Here is a 14,053-nt window from a genome sequence, read left to right on the forward strand (position 1 = left end):
TTAGGTGTGAACTTTTCTAACTGATATAGATAGCTAAAAATACCATTAGTTTTCTCTATGAATTTACGATTGTTACACATGTTCAGGAGCAACTGCTGAAATAATCAGTGGTCCCAGGATGGGTCTGTCACTTGGTCCCCATTGAAGAATCAAGGAGAAAACTAAATGCTCACTCATTTCCTCTCTTAGAAAGATTAGCATGTTCTCAAACCACAAAGGTAAAGAAACTTCATGCCTCTGTATTCAGCTTCACTCTAGAAACCTAGAACATCTAATCTGTACCATAGGGGTTTTCATTTCTGGTTAACTAGCTCTGTCTTGCCCAGAGAGGGCAAAAGTCCTTCACTAATTTATTTTATTGAAAACTAACAGAGCCAAGACCCAACTTACATGGTTAAGAACAGGTCAGCCAAACACTGAAGCTGATGCGAATAACTGATAGACGAAATGAAGCTGAGAACACAGGGCTACAGGGACTTCTACTATCTTCCCCAAATCCCCAGTGATTCTCTCACAAATGAAGTTTTAATTTTTGTATGATACATACAATACTTTCATTTTACATAGGCAGTTTCCAGTGATTCCCATCAAAAGTTGTAATTTCCCCACTCCAAGCATAAGTTTAACATACCTCAAATTCCGCATGTCTGTGAATATCTTCTGCTCGCTGCCTGCTCAGGATAAATTCAGCTTCATTTGCTACTCTTACTAGATGATCCTTCATTGTTTGGCTAAGCAACCTATAAAAAGATGAATACTGTCAAATAAATTTATGTATGCACACACAACATTATGTGGTATTTACTGTGCAAAGGTGGTATATTTTGTCGTTTGATCAGGAGAGAATGTTGACTCCTCTTCTGACATCATACCCAATGAAGTACCATTAGGTCATACTAAATAACTGAAGAATAAAACAGTGAAAAGTTTTCCTTCTGGCAACAGCATATTACCTTTTATCAAACTAGCTACCCAAAAAAAAAGGAACTGAAAATGCTTGGTTAAATTTATGTTGTAATCTTTTTGAAGATATTGCAGAGTTTCCAAGGCAGCTGAGCTATAAGGAGCCAAGATCCCAGAGAAGACAGTCCATGGAAGGCATTTGGCATGACTTTTCCCATTGAAACATTTGCTATACACAGGTGGAAACATAGAAGCTGAACAGAGTTGTGATCAGTTTTACAGAGCTAGGGATACAAAAATTGAATTTTATAACCTGTCAAGGTGGACGGGGTCCTAGTAGATTATTACCCAGACTTACAGAAGGACTCCTGTTGGCACTGAACTTGTGACAAGCTTTGGTTTACATTACATTGGACAAAGGGAGGATTCACGAAGGGCAGGATAAAGCAGGACAGTGCTAGATTTCATGACACTACTCAGAATGACACCAATTTAAAACTTGTAAATTAATTATTTCTGGAATTTTTCTTTTATTATTTTCAGACCACTGTTGGCCCTAGGTGACTGGAACCATGGAAAGTGCAACCATGGATAAAGTAGGACTACTGTACCTGTACATTATAATATAAGAAAAAAATGGCTTTAAGAAGCAAAATTAGAGCTAAAGATTTAAGGACATCAAAAGATTAGATAAATGGAACAAAGATATTAAGAATTTTGAGATTCTGTATTTGTATGTACCAAAGAATATGGTTTATAACTAGGTGTAGAAAATATAATCCTGTAGAATATTTTTTAACAATATGATTACAAACGATCTAATTGACATATATATAACACTACTTCCACTAAGTGAAAAATAAAGTCTTATCAGGTAAACATGGAACAAATGGGCAAAATGAGGGGTAGGATAAATTTTTGTAATAGATTTCAAAGGAAATCATACTGAATGTGTTCTCTGACACAGTAGAACCAAACCAGAACAAAATAACAAAACAGAACACTGTGCGAAGAGATTCTCAGATTCCCAACTTTCCTATCTCCTAGCCACTTTAGAAGTTAGTGCAATGTCTTACCAATGATTTTTGGATAACATCATTAGGGTATTTTTTCAAATGCTATTACATATTACACATTCAGGCATTACAGATCAAAACAATCCCTAGTGCAATTTTAAAACTGCTAATGAATAACTTCCTATGATTCCACAGCTAGAGAAGGCAAGGGTTTTCATGAGTGCAGACGTGAAATACTGGTTTGTGCTTCTTAGTTTATCTCTAGAGACTAAAAACCACATCGTGAATTTAACATCAATATATTGCCTTACAGCACTCAAACGTTAATTGAATTGATTAGTCAACGGCACAGCATTTTCCCAGTCCCTAAACAAGCAACCTCAAAGTTATTCTAGTCTCCTCCCTCTTCTCTACCACCTTCCTCCAGACTCCTAATCAATCAGCAAATACTGTCAGTATTTCCTCTGTAATATTTCCAGATTTAATTTATGCTCTCCATTTCACAGTCAATGTCCTAAAACTCAAACCTTAATCATTTCATCCACATTAGAACTGAATAAGTCTTCTGAGTGCTTACTCTGACCTTTTAACATTTTCCTCCACAGTTCCCTCTGCCTTCTGACTACCTATTCAACAGCTACTATTGTGAAAAGAAGAGACTAAGCACTAGAAATGAGCTTTCCTTACATTTTAGTTGAGGAGAAAAAGAATACTATAAGGTCCTTTCCAGCTTTAAACTCTGTAATATAAATGCTGTGGAGGACTCTAAGATGACCTCCAATAAGTAAAGGTCTTGTATGAGCCCATCCCATTGAGTTTAACCAGGCCAGAATCTGGGGCTCGCATCTAGGACATGGAATATAGAAAAGACAACAGGACAGTCATTCCCTAATTAGGTGACTACACAGCAAAGGTGATGAGACACTCACTCCTGTGATGTTACCTGTGTAAGGTTCTGCCTTAGCAGACTGGAGAGGTTCTTCTGCCAGCTTTGAAAAGGCAAGCTGCCATGTCGTGAGAGAGCCTTGTGACAAGGGGCAGCCTCTAGGAGCTGAGATCAAACCCTAGGGAAAGCCAGCAAGAGAATGAGGACCTCAGTCCTACGAGTGAAAGAAAGGACTGAATTCTGCCCACAACCACAGGAGACTACAAGAGGACTCCACGCTCCAGAGAGGAGCAGAGCTTGGCCAACGACTCACTGCACACTTGTGAAATCTCCAAGTAGAGGATCCAGTTGAGCTGTGCCCAGACACCTGACACAGAAATTTTAAGATAGTAAGTGTATGTTGTTTTCAGCTGTAAAAGTTGTGGCAATTTATTATGCAGCACTAGATAAAGCACAAAGTACTACTACAAGGTAAGAATACATGTGCTATCAGTTCATCACAGGCAAAGATCACTGTGAGTTCTCAAGATGAAAAAAGCACCAATAGAGAGCATAAAGATGGAGCTTGAATAGAGGGCAAAAGCAACAAGGAGAGGAAAGGTCACTGCAAACACTATGAAAAAAGTTATGAAGTGGGGAAAAAAGTGTGTTATATTTTGAAGAGGATCAAAACATCCCTTCCTGCCATTTACTTTTCAAGATGGACATTTACTACATAGATTGATGGATCGATAGACAGACAGATAATATTCTGTCTTGATGTTTTATTCTCTCTCTCTCTCTTTTTGGTGCTTGAGTATAAAAGTAATATATTTTTTTAAAAAAATAAAAATTAAAAAATCTTGCAACACTTGAACAATGAAGCAACAATTGAAAGCTCCCAACCCCCATCCATTTCTCAGAATAAGCCACCACCAATAAGTTTATGTTCCCATCCTTACATTTTTCTAAACATAAAAACATGTGTATATGGTATCTTGTACATATACATACACACATAGGAATTATTTATATGTGTGTATACATATGTATGTGCTTTTGTGTGAAATATTTTTTTAATGTTAAAGGAGTCATACTATATAAATCTGTTTATTTTATTTAATGGTGCCCCATTATAATCAGAGGATTTCTGTGCATGGCACGCACCATAATTTAGCAAACTTTTCCCTAGTCAGAGGTCATTCACCCTTTCCTTCTCTACCCTGACCACTAACATCACTGCTATTTATCCAGTTACTGAGGCTAGAAATATTAGTTACACTTGACTCTTCCTGCTTTGACAATCAATAACTAAGTACAGTCCGTCCTACCTCTGTAATAACTCTAAAAACTGTTTGTCTCTATAATATCCTCAAATACCCCTCAGGCATTCAACATCAGAGCTTCAATTCCTACAATAGCCTCCACCCAAACTTCTTTCTCTTAGTCTTATTATTCTAGCCGATGCTTCACGGGGCCATTTTTCTAAAATGAAAATCTTACTGGAAACTTCAAAAAAATGTTAACTGCCTTGCCACGATCTACAAAAGAGCATTAACAACTTCACATGGCTTAGGAACCAGTCTCATGTTTGTTACCCCTTTGTACTCTGACGACTGCTGTACTTTCGCACTGCTTTGCATCTGTTCCTACTAGTGTCTCAGCCAGGAATGACCTCACCTCTAATTCCATCCTGCCGATCTTTCAAAGCGCATTTCAAAAGTCAACTAAATAAAACCTTTTCTGATCCATCTGTTTTCCTCCAAAGAACGAATCCCCTACACAAAGGGGCATGTGCCTTTTGTGTGGTACTTATTGCATTGGATGGTTCTGTATGACACAATCTCAATTATGTATTTCCATATCTTGTCTTCCACTCCCGATTGTACCAACCATATATCGTGTATCCTTGTATCCACAGACCACAGAACACTGCCTGATCGTTGCTGGGGGCCCAGCAGTACTTTTAAGGAAAATAAAATCATAATGCTCACTTATGCCAAGTATTTTAGACTACTATATGTGAAGAATACAAAGATGCATAAAACTATCCATTATAATCAAACATAAGAAACTAGGACTATATGCAAATATTAGGGTAATTGCAATAAATACCTTACAGTTCTTAAAACATTTCTTTTTCTTCTCTTATCTTCAACATGAAATAGCACTTCCCTGGTTTTCCTCCTACTGAGTAGCTGCTGCTTCACTGTCTCCTTTCCTACCGCCTTCTTTTCTGCATTAGGTCTAAACATTGAGGCATCCCAGAACTAAGTTCTGTGCCCTTATCTTTATTTAAATTATATAATCCATCCCATGACCTTTAATTCTCACCTGTTACTGCTGATTCCTCTATCTCTAATCATACTCTTGGTTTCCTGTATTTTCAACTTACAAAGTCAACAGTCCAACTAAAATTTTCACTTGGATCCCCAATGGAAATTTCAAATTTAACATTTCCCAACAGAACTCTTGATTCTACCTATCCACTCTCAATAAAACCTCTTCCCCACCCCATCTCATTTTTTCCCATGTCTATACATAGCCATTAAATCTACTTAAATTAACCCTATGATTAAGCCTTGACTTATTTTTCCTTCACTTCCAAATGCAATTCAGGAAAACAAGTTCGACTGCTTTAGCTCTTAATATATCACATATCTGTCCGTATATCTCCATGACCACAGCTGTCACATCCGCCTAAGCCATGTTCATCTCTTGCCTGAATATTTCAGTAGTATCTGCACTGATTCATCTGCACCATACAATGACCCTATCACAATTCATTCTTCTAAAAAACGTAAGTCATGGTGGATATCCACATGCAAAAGAATGAAGCTACCTTACACCATGTACAAAATCAACTCAAGTGGATTAAAGATCGAAATGTAATACCTATAATTATAAAACTCGTAGAACCTGATTCAAAACTGAGCAAAGTACTGATATGTCTCCAAAGAAGATATATAAATGGCTAATAAGCACACAAAAAAAGGTGCTCAAAATCACTAATCATTAAGGAAATACAAATCAAAACAAGGAGATATGCCACATACCCATTAGGGTGGCTACTGCTGAAAATCAAAACAAAAAACATAAAATTTGTGTTGGCAAGAATATGGAGCAATTGAAACCCTTGTGCACTGTGGGTGGGAAAGTAAAATTGAGCAGCCATTAAGCAGTACAGCAGTTCCTCAGAAAATTAAAATATGATCCATATTTTATATGGATAATATAAAGATCATACCAGCAATTCCATTTCTGGGTATATAGCAAAAAAAAAAAAAGCACAGAAAGTCGGGACAAGCAGTACAATAATTACTCATGATAATCAAAGGTAAAAGCAAACCAGTGTTCATCAATGGATAAGTAGATAAATGAAATGTGATATATACATATAATAAAATACTACTGTCTTTAAAAGGAAGGAAATTTTGACACATGGATGAAACTTGAAGAAATTATGCTAAGTGAAAAAAGCCAGACACCAAAAGACAAATACTGTATGATTCCACTAATATGAAGTAGCTGAAATAGTCAACTTCATAGATAGAATGTATAATGGTGATTGCTAGGGGTAGGTAGGGGTGTAAAGGGAGAAATCGGTAATTATTTCACGGCTAGAGTTTCTGTTTTGCAAGATGAAATGAGTTCTGGAGATGGATGGTGATGATGGTTGCAAAACAATGTGAATGCACTTACTTAATGTCACTGAAGTTTTCATTTAGAACGGTTAAGGTGGTGCAGTTTACGTTATGTGTATTTTACCAGTTAATGAATAAATTAAAATTAAAAAAAACAAACACGTAGTTATATGTCACAATCACCAAAAAACAAAACAAAACAAAATCCCTAAGTCATATCCCCCCACTCCTCTGCTTAAAACAGCAATGTCGTCTTACTGAAGAAGATTAAATCCACATTTCTTACCTCAGCATACAAGGCCCTATGATCTGAAACTCGAATACTTCTGACATTACCAACCTCACTCTCTCCCTTGTTCATTTGGCTCCAGCCATTCTGGCTCTTCATTTGTTTCAGTAATACACTAGCATCAATCCCCCTCTACACCTTTGTTCTTGCTAGTTCCTCACCTTAAGATGTTGCAACCCATCTCAAACTGGTTGCTACTTCTCTCCTCTTCACAAATCTCTAAACACTATCTTGGCCTCCCTGTAAGCTTTCCCCTCTTCACTCTCTTAACATCACCCTGCTGTTTTCTTCCAAACGTGTATTACTCTCTGAATTCTTATTTGTTCATTAATTTGTTTCTTATTTGTCCTCTCCTTCATGACAGTAGAGTCTTATTCACAGGTACATTTTCAGACTCAAGAGTGCCTGGCACATAAATACAGTAAATCAACAGGTACTAAATGAATGACAGAAAATGAGTGTCAAAACCACCTCCCAATCTATTTTTTTGTTTTGTTCTTTCTTTACATCCAAAAATCTTCATTTCCTTAGGCTCCTGATCTTCTTTCCCTCTATGGAATATTATCCTACAAAGACCCTATTTTATGTCAATCTTTACCCAATGCTTATTGTGTATACACCATATATTATACTTGCTTACACAGTATCATAAAAATTCTACTCAATTGCTATACATATCCTCTATTCTCCCTATCGGACCACAGCTGATTAAGTAAAGACATCTTTTACTTACTCTTCTTTTTTAATCAACCATAGCACCTAAGAGGTACTGTTCAGGTAGGCTGGACTCAATCGTTATTTGATAAATGGATCGCTTGTGACAATGCTTTAGAGGAAATAGTCTCAAGTACGTAAATTTATCTAAGTAATTGAAAGCAAAACTCTAGGTCAGACATAACTGTAACAGAAATTTAAGTTTGAAACATTTGTACTGAATACAAAATATTGCTGTCTAATCGTACTTATTTAAAAGAATATTATAACATTTGATTAGGGTGCATATATAATCAATATTACTTCCAAAGAAGAAAAAAGCAAATACATTTTTCTTAATAATTTACAAAATGCTTTTTAAATCTAGTATTTCAGAAGGCCTTGGCTACACATCCCCTCTCCCGTTTATTTTAAGACACACAAATATGAATTTTCCTTCATTATGAAAAATATAAAAATGAAATCAGATACCTAAATTAATATTTTCTTTTTGCTTTTTAAAGGATCTAATTATATATATATATGCATATATACAAATTATACAGTATTTAGCAACTGTAATTTATCTAATAGTTGTACAAACTGTTCTTTCCAACACAGAATTAGAGATAAATTAAAGTTTTAATTATAATCAGCAGTCTCAAAATATTAGGTTTCGCTATTGCAGGTTATATCTCTAAATACAGAGCACAAAATGATTCACATATTTTAATATAAAGAAAAAAAACTATGTATAATTTATACCTACAGTGCAAGGAGAGAAAAAAATGCTTGTGTCAGCCTTAGGAAACAAACAGCCCTATCAAGTGACCAACTAGAAAAGATTCACGCCAGAGGCTCAATAAATAACAGTAATGATGACAACCATCTCCCATAACTACATTACAGCCCATTGTCCACATCTGATTATACTAGCCTAGACCTTGGGTAAGCACATACACACATTTTCACCAAGAGTTTTCCAATATCACTGCTATGCTTCCTGGGCTTTCTATGACCCCCATTAGCAGCAACTGTCAGATTTTCTCTACTAAACATCTTCACCACTGATGGGAAAGGAAAGTTACCACTTTTCCGTACCCTAACAACTTAGAATATGAAAGCAATGCTCCTGAATTGGCAATCCTTCTAACATACATGTAATTGCTTTAGAATTAACTACAGAGAATAGTCACAGACCAAATCTGAGAGGAAAAAATTATTTCCGAAGTCTTCCTTCAATAATATGACAACAACTAAAATCTCACCTCTCAGACTATATCTCCTTATTAATATAGTATTTATTCTTACACTGCAGAATTGTTACCTAACTCTCCATGTAACTGCCTTGTTGTTTACATCTCTCCCCTTCCCACCGCCAACACGTACATGGCATATTCAATAATTCAGTATCACAAAAATCCTTAAACTGGTATCTTTCTACTCCTTTCTAAGATAAAGCTCTCTGTAACAACTTTAAGAAATACAAAGGGATGCCATATCATAGAATACACAAGCTTGAAGCCTTAGAAAGAAGGCTTTTTAAAGCCTTCTTGTTTTTTAAAATAACCTTTCAAAATGCATTGGCCTTCCGCATACATATTTAAAACCAATCTAGATCTTTCTCAGTTTAGAACTAGCCCAGGCCATACCCACTTCTTCTGGAAGCCAATATCCTTTATCAGGGAGCTACAATGTATTCATATACTTTTCCACAATCGGAATGGAAATAGCATATAATCTAGGAAGTTATTTCTTCCTAAAAATGTAAGAGCTCAGTAATTTAATATAAATTTCAAATTTAACATAAAGGTCACAGCCTGACATCAACCAGTCTTCCAAACTTATTTTGTACAAGAACCCCTAGCTGAGTAGTTTAAAACAATAATTCATGGTCGTAGTGAGGCTAGAATGAAAGAAGAGCAAGTTGGCATGTTCTAGATTAGCGGCCCGCGGGCCAACTGCGGCACGGAGTAAACTTTTTATTGGCCCGCAGCAAATTCCAAAAATATATTTAGTTCACTTAAATAAACCAAGTAATGCAATACGTACTTCACCTCGAGTGAGTGGCCTGGCTGTTTGTGTATTTTACCATATATGGCCCTTGGTGAAAAACGCTGAAAAAAGTTTGGACACCCCTGTTCTAGATGAAAGAAATTCTAAGGACTATAGAAAAATTTATCCTCAAGAATGTGTATATAAATGAACAGTGAGAAGTTTTATTTAGAAAAGCAACATTGAGGGAAACGACTCTGCTTACTCCAGCATTTGCTTATCATTTCATCGGAACTCAGCCTTTTAGATCCCAGCTGACCACGTCATTTACACTGCAACATCATCTGCCCCACATTGCACCTACTCTCTTCTCTCCTTGTTTCAACTTCCTTTTAGTGTTTATCACCTTCTGACATAACATAAACGTTTTTATTTCTTCATTGTCCATCACTGACAATTAAAATAAACTGTACAAGGGGGAGAATTATATCCTGTCCACTGCTGAATCCCCAAAGCCCAAAACACGAACCAGCACTGCTGGTATACGAAAATAGTTTCTGAATGAAGTGAATTGGCTCTGTCTTCATTTTATTGTCATTTAACGATTCTCAAACTTCAGCTTTCTTACTTTTTCTCTCATCCCTCATTTGCCTCGCTTTTTTCTATACTCATTTTCATTTACTATAGCAAATGATTCCATTTCTGTATAAACTGTTGCAGTTTTTAAAAATGTGTAAGGCTATCACACTTCTATACAAACACAAGCGTATTGCAGAGGCATCCTGAATCCACATCCCCTTTTTCCAAAAGTTATATACTTTGGCCTTGCTGAGAAAGGCTAAACAACAAATCCTGCACTGCTAAACACTTAATGCACTAAAGCCTAGAACACAATTTAAATGTAGCACCATTTTTTTTTTACATCAATCAGAACAAAACAAGCCTAAAAAGCAACCATAAAAAAACTGAGATCAAGTTAGACAATTAACAGCGAAAAGTAATTTGACCCTACGACTGTTTTAAACCCGAACAAATAAAGAAATAAGAAAAGTATGTTTATCCTAATTAAAGAGAGTAAATTCTCATCCTCTTTGATAAGCTATTAAACTTTCACAAAGTACTAAACACTAATTTGTCTAATCTTTAAGAGGAAAGAATAGCACACACCTCTTTTTAAACAAAGCACACACACTTCATTATCAGTTCAATTCAGGGTTAAGAGTAACGAGAGATGAAAATCTCTCAGAAAAACCTTTGAATCAATGATGTCTTACTCTACCCCCAAAATTAGATCATATACAAACAATTGTTATAATATTTAATTAAAGTTTTTCGAGAAATATCTTACTACACATATAATTCTTAAAAATTTAACCAGAAAGCACATGACTTTAAGAAACAGTTCAGTTTCCAAGAGATATACTCTACTGCAATTCAGACTGTGTCTTCGGTTGGTTCAGATTAGGACTATATCCTAGCCACACCATTTACTTAAGTGAGACAAATACCTTTGTCTTTTACCAAAATATAATCCAGATAATGGATAAGGGGCTCAGAATAAAGTAAAATATTTTGCTCTTTTTCCCTCTCTCCCTCCTTCTCCGTCTTCACTTTCCCTTCCATTTATCCTTCTACTCACCTGTTCCATAGACATTTATTAGAAATCTATGATACTTAGAGTGAAGGGAAATGCTGGAGCTACTAAATGAATGCTCAAAAAGCAAAAGTGCAATCTAAGCAGTTGAATTTTGAAGAGACAGACAAGTGTATTAGTACTAGAAACATTATGTCTTTTATGAGGGCCATTTACATATTCGGATACAAGTCTGAATTATTGCTGTAATAAGCAGATACCGAGTATCCCCAGAGGATAATTAAAGCAATGTGCCCAACGGTATGTGGGATAATCTGCCCTTTCTGTACTTTTCAAGGAGAGGAAAAAGAAAAGGGCCATAATGTAGCAGATTTAAGAGTAAAATCCTAGCAAGCTAAACCGAATACTATAATTATAGGGCAATTTATAATTATTTATGTAATTAACAATATATAAAACTCAAGATGAGAATTTGTATCTTAAAAGTTTTAACAAATATTGTATCTTAAACTTTGTTTCACAGTCTACTACTTTTCTGATTTTTACCATCAAAAATTTTAAAACTTTGATGAGCCAATGAAATTGTGTATGTTTTTCACTTTAAAATATAAATGAGAAAAAATAAACAACCACAAAACACGAAAACAGTAAACTCCATAGGATTCCTTGACATTTTAAACCATAAAATTTTTATTTATAGAGAATTTGCACCAATTTTTCAGAATTGCAAAGCAAAAGAAAAACAGGACCACCTAAACATGTAAAATATACAGGATGATTAATATTTATCCAATGCATCATTCCTTCTAACACAAGTCAAACAAGTGAAGTTATTACACTTAGTAAAGCTCACTGAGTAGCTGCCTTGAACAACATCAGGAGCTTATAATGCTCTAAAAAATATTTGTTGAATAGATGGTAGGTAGGCTGGCAGGAAGACAGGAAGCTACCTAGCTGCTGAATCTATTTCTGCTGGCAAAATTAATACCCATATTGAGAAACTAAAGTTTTTAGAACAAATATCAACAAAACCAGTGAGAACCATAGAAACAAGAAGAAAGGCAAAATATGAAATCTAAACAACTCCTTTATCCAAATGAGAAAAGACTTTTAAGATTCAATGACAAAGAATTTAATTTAAAAATGTAAGCAACAGTTCTATTGGAATTAGTTTAATTCATTTATTAACTAAATACATTTTTAAAGTGAAGGATAACCAATTAATATAAAAAAAATTAGATACACAACTAAAGTAACTGAAGCCCAATATGCATGATAATGTGACTCTACATTTGAATTTAGTGTAACAATGAATCCTCAGATTTCATTAAAGGCAATGGTGATAACTGACTTTCCTATTTCCCATTAATGTGGTGCCACTGCATAACAGAACATTCCAAGAGAAGGCACTGATATTCTGTAAAGAATTTAAAAGTGTTTAAAGAAACTTGCGCCTTTCGGAAAGAATCAACTCTTTCAGATCAATCGTTGCATGTTTACAAACTAACTTGAGATAATAGTGATGATAATCATTTAATATAAAATACAACAAAATTATGATTCAGGAATAACAATGTTCTTGCTCATAAAATGTAGAAATTTAATTTTAACTTAAATTTTTTTATTACATTTATATGTATTTTCTTCTGTCTTGGTAAAAAACTGTCAAAGAAATATTACTTGATTGTGTCAGTGATTACTGATTATTTTATTGTTATAAATCAATTTGTTTAAAATGGAATGTGTACATGAAAAATATCAATAATTGAACTCAAAAGTATCAAAACAATGTATTTACAGAGAAAGTCTCTTATCAATTAAACAGGTAAGTTAACAGAAACATTTGTACCAAACAACAATTACTTATCTTTGACCTAAGTAATTGATTTGCTAATGATAGCCATCAAGTCTGATAAACCTTATGCTGTAGTCTCATTCTGTAAAGGTCTTCATGTTATTTACACTAATAAAACATTAATCAAGGACCAAATTTATAGCAGTTACTCTATGAATGAGGTCAAGGCAGGTCAGACTTACATAATAAGAAAACCAAACAGGTTACTCTCTGCAGTGAAAAGAAAAACGCTTATTACTTATTCTTATGGCCCCCGGGATTATCAAATCTAGTAGCCGAACACTGCAAACTACTTCACAAATACATCCACAGCTAGGTAAACTCATTTAACCTCAATGTATTGGATATTTATAAAAAGAAAGCCAAATCCACTCATTTAAAAAAATAATTGTTCCTTTAAAATATATACTACCCTCTAAATAAAGAGATAATGGAAATTTCAGATACTACCTCTACTATTTCACTAATGGAAGTTCATTTTCTTTCCACCACTGCTTATTTCTTCCGTTTACTTAAGAGACAAAAGCTAAGTACTTTCTATAGGCTAAGGACTGAAGTAAAGAAAACAGTGTCTAACCACAGAAGATTAACCAATCCAAACAGAGTTAAGAGAAGCAAGGGAAGAATTCAGAAAAGGGGTATTATAAAACCTATGATCACAGATGATGTAAAAACAAATTATTCAAATAATTGTTTCCCCAATAAGAAATAGTAAGAATCAGCTATTCTGGATAAGGATATTTGAAAATAACATAATTCACTTCTTCACAAAATATAGTAATTTTTTTAACGTAAAATATTTGTTATATGTAAATGTATTTTCTTCTCTCTTGATAAAAATCTTCAAAGAAATATCACCTGACTACTATCAAGATTATCTGTATAAAATGAATTTATGTTTAAGAAAGAATGTTGGTTACATTAAAAATAAAACAAAAAAACAATAATTGAAATCAAAACTATAAATACAATATTCTTACAGAGAAAATATCTTATTAAATATAAATATTTACTGAATTCGCAGGGCACTTCTCTTGAAGCCAGGGATATAACTATAAACAAGACACAGGGAGACTGCCCTTATAGAACATAAACATTCACTTTACAAGAGGAGATAGACAATAAAGATAAACATGGAATAAGAGAGGGGAAAAAAAGTAAGAAATGAAGAGTAACTTGGTATCTTCTCTGAGGAGGTG

General features: G+C 34.5%; 1 protein-coding gene across 3 annotated transcripts in view; it reads right to left on the bottom strand.

Moving 5' to 3' along the window:
• LRBA (LPS responsive beige-like anchor protein) overlaps window positions 1–14,053 on the bottom strand; it is a 570,825-nt gene that overhangs the window by 363,745 nt on the left and 193,027 nt on the right. For all 3 annotated transcript variants that reach the window (XM_081075612.1, XM_081075611.1, XM_081075613.1), the window contains exon 36: window positions 632–740. In XM_081075612.1, coding sequence (XP_080931738.1) covers window positions 632–740 — 109 coding nt within the window. The remainder of the gene's footprint in view (window positions 1–631; window positions 741–14,053) is intronic.

The sequence above is a fragment of the Rhinolophus hipposideros genome (assembly GCF_964194185.1).
Source record: "Rhinolophus hipposideros genome assembly, chromosome: 16".
NCBI classification, from domain to species: Eukaryota; Metazoa; Chordata; class Mammalia; order Chiroptera; family Rhinolophidae; genus Rhinolophus; species Rhinolophus hipposideros.